Genomic DNA, 3321 nt, shown 5'->3' on the forward strand with positions numbered 1-3321 from the left:
CCCTCTCTCTCCCCCCGCGGTGGGAATTTCGAAAAATCCCTTCTTATTGTGCATTCTCATGGCATACCCTATTAAAACGCAATCAAAAACGCAAAATACCGCATCTGAAATACTGTAGTATAATAGAAGCCGAGCTCTTCACGGTAAGACTTAATCCTCTCCCTCTCCCCCGCGGGGGGGGAGAGGGAGAGGATTAAGTCACTATCGCCTCCCTGTTGTAATTTATACAAAATCAAAAATTAATTAATAATCTTTTACGTAATTTAATAATTTCTGATTTTGTACATGTAACGTTTTAAAAATAAAACCTTTTTTAACTTATTCTATGGAGATTCTTAATTTTTATTGTGTATCTAGTTAGTGATAACAATTACCTGTCAAATTTACCGTTTTAATGCCTGTCATATTTTCCGCCGCAAGCATTTGATGAAGTCGTCTCGCCGCCATTTTGTAAACAACACTCCTCCATTCTGAACAGAAGTCGATCGCGAGTTGGACGCGCGTACAAAGATTCTTTCTGTCACGAGGTCGTACCCTTACTGTTCTCGTTAGATTTGTACAGTCGTTCACATTGGGCGAATTCAAAATCTCAGCGCACAGCCAACACCTTTCAACACTTCTATTCAAAATCTCATAACTTACGGTTGTGCCAGCGTACTTACGGCAAAGTGCAAGAGTCTTTTTTCGGTGCTCGATACTCCAGCAAACAAGATGGCAGCCACCACCTGGCTGGCAAGAGCTCTATTTTGCGATGATAGCAGGATTTCAACCTGCTATCCTCGGACTCCGAGAGATCTGCTGACCACAGGTTGCAGAGCTGAGGAAAAATTTTTTCTTTGGCCGGAAGCAGGGTCGGGGCGTGGAGTGAGCCTGTCACCTTAGGTGTCAGTTCCAAAAGAGCGGCATTTTTGAATCACATATTATAATTTTTATTCATTAAAATGTACAATTCAGTAAATAATTTACTTAAGTTGGCTTCTTTCATAAATTTTGAATGTAAGTACGTCAATTGGCGCTTTATTGTTTATATTCTGCACCGCGCCGGGATGTACCGACATTTATATTTTTCGGGAAGTCAGAGAAACAAATGCGATTTTCTCCTAGTTCTCATTTGCCCTCTGACGATTAAAGAGAATCGCTATTCGCTATAATCTTAGACGGCAACGTTGATGAGATATGTTAAAGAATAATCTGTTATTCGGTGATGTCTCGCAACTATCAGCTTTGAGAATACGAAAGTGTTCATTCAGATAGTCAAAGACGAATGCCGAATCAAAGTCCTGGAGTCTTTCTGTTACCTACTCGTGCCGCTTTTTCCGCGCCGCCGCTACTACTGGAGTGCGCTGCAGTTTGTAGGCATTTAGGAACGACTGAAAGGAAAAACAAAATGGCGGCGTCTGTATCTATCGATGATATCGTGATGGCGGGAGCTATGACGTTAAAATACGCGTTTTTGCACATATTTGAAGCAGATTCTTCCTCTTCCTCCGACGAAGAATCAAACGAGTCACAGAGACGAGCATATGTTCCTCGGATAAAAAATTACATCACCGAGATTGTTCCGTTATACAGGTAGGATAAGGACCATATAGAAAAAACTCTACTGGAGGACTAGCTATTATTATTATTATTTTTTTCCAGCTCGAGTGACTTCAGATCTCACTTTAGGCTCAGTAGGGCTTCATTTGAAGCACTCAGTAATTTACTGATGCCAAAAATTACAAATCATGCGATTAACAGGGCAGGGAGACCGTCTTTGACAGCATGTGATAAGGTGCTGATGACCTTATGGTTTTTGGGCAACCGTGAGGCATATAGGTAAATATTAACAACACGTATTACGAAATAACGCCAACCAGTAATCCTGAAGTTTATGTCGATCAACATTAACTGCAAAAAAACTGCAATTTATCATTTTAAGTTTTTATCTAATCCAGTCATCTTCAAAAGAGTTGACTTATTTTTTTGCTATTTTTGAGATAACATTTTGGATATCTATTTTTTAATATGACTAATTGCATTGTAGGCATTTGGTATCTGTTAAACTACTGTATAGTGAAATCTTATACAATATTGACAGAATCTGTCATTTATTGACAGATGTAAATTGCAGGATTACTCTCTAATCTCTTTATAGTAATTTCCGTGTAGTAATAAGATATTTAATATATTGTAGGTCTGTTAGTGACAGGTTTGGTGTATCCAAATCAACATTATTTCGTGTTGTGCAAACAACATGCACTGCTCTCTCAGAACTTGCACCACAGTTTATAAAATGGCCTTCAGGAGAGCAAGTGCAAGAAATTACACAAAGTTTCCACAACAAGAGTGGTTTTCCAGGTGTAGTAGGAGCTATTGATGGCACCCACATTGAAATTCCAGCTCCACAGATACATGCAGTTGCATATGTAAACCGCCACGGCTACCATTCTATTATCTTGCAAGGTATGTGATGTCACTTTTGATACAAAGTGATCTAGTCCTTGAATAGAAAATTGTCACATTAACAAATTTGTTCTGTTATGAATTATGTAGTTCTATACAGTAATATAGACAATCACTTTCTATGAATTTTCTTAATTTAATCTGAAGTTCTACAGTACAGATCTGTACTCTAATAATGTTTTTTAACTCTCTTGTTTTCAGCTGTGTGTGACAATTCTATGGTGTTCATCTCTTGCCATGCTGGTGAATGTGGCCGTGTCCATGATGCCGAGGTCTATGCTCGCTCTACATTATCTGGAAAAATAGCTAGGGAGGCTGAAACAATGTTTCCGTATGATTCCCATATTGTTGGAGATGGTGCTTATCCAATAAATAAGCAACTAATGAAACCCTATCCTGACAATGGGCACTTGACAGCTACCCAAGTCCGGTACAATAACAAATTATCATCAGCCAGAAGTGTTATTGAACGGTCATTTGCTCACCTGAAAGGAAGATGGAGAAGACTGCATTATTTAGACATGTCAAAAATGGAGTCGATACCATCTGTTGTAATGGCTTGTTGTGTGTTACACAATATTTGTATTACAAGAGGGGACATCCTACAAGAAGAAAATACCGAACTCGAAAAAGTACATTAATTTTTTTTACCCTAAGTTTTGGTATTATGTACTGTACATATATAACAAGTGTAACATTTTTTGTTTTCCAGGATCCAGGCAATCATAACCTAGGTGTATATCACAGGTCATGTGTCATTGAGCAAAAGCAAGGTGGAAATGCAAAGCGTGACAGAATTGCTCAAAACTTATAAACAAAGACATTTAGTAGTAAGCAAAATATTCCAATAATGAGCTATTTATTAATTATGTACCT

At 38.2% G+C, this 3321-nt stretch overlaps 1 protein-coding gene across 1 annotated transcript; it reads left to right on the forward strand.

The window, feature by feature from the left end:
- Nucleotides 1-1382: 1382 nt before the first annotated feature.
- LOC136982539 (putative nuclease HARBI1) lies at nt 1383-3086 on the forward strand. The gene is made up of 4 exons (XM_067279033.1): nt 1383-1572; nt 1642-1818; nt 2177-2445; nt 2647-3086. Exons 1-4 carry the CDS (start codon nt 1388-1390, stop codon nt 3084-3086), a joined length of 1071 nt encoding a protein of 356 aa, XP_067135134.1. The 5' UTR covers nt 1383-1387.
- Nucleotides 3087-3321: the final 235 nt, after the last annotated feature.

The sequence above is a fragment of the Centruroides vittatus genome, unplaced genomic scaffold (assembly GCF_030686945.1).
Source record: "Centruroides vittatus isolate TY-2023 unplaced genomic scaffold, ASM3068694v2 contig_854, whole genome shotgun sequence".
Taxonomy (NCBI): domain Eukaryota; kingdom Metazoa; phylum Arthropoda; class Arachnida; order Scorpiones; family Buthidae; genus Centruroides; species Centruroides vittatus.

Coding starts and splice junctions, on each gene's coding strand:
- LOC136982539 (XM_067279033.1), top strand. CDS start 1,388: ATGGCGGCGTCTGTATCTATCGATGATATCGTGATGGCGGGAGCTATG. Junction 1,573..1,641: donor GAGATTGTTCCGTTATACAG/GTAGGATAAGGA, acceptor ATTTTTTTCCAG/CTCGAGTGACTTCAGATCTC. Junction 2,446..2,646: donor CCATTCTATTATCTTGCAAG/GTATGTGATGTC, acceptor TCTTGTTTTCAG/CTGTGTGTGACAATTCTATG.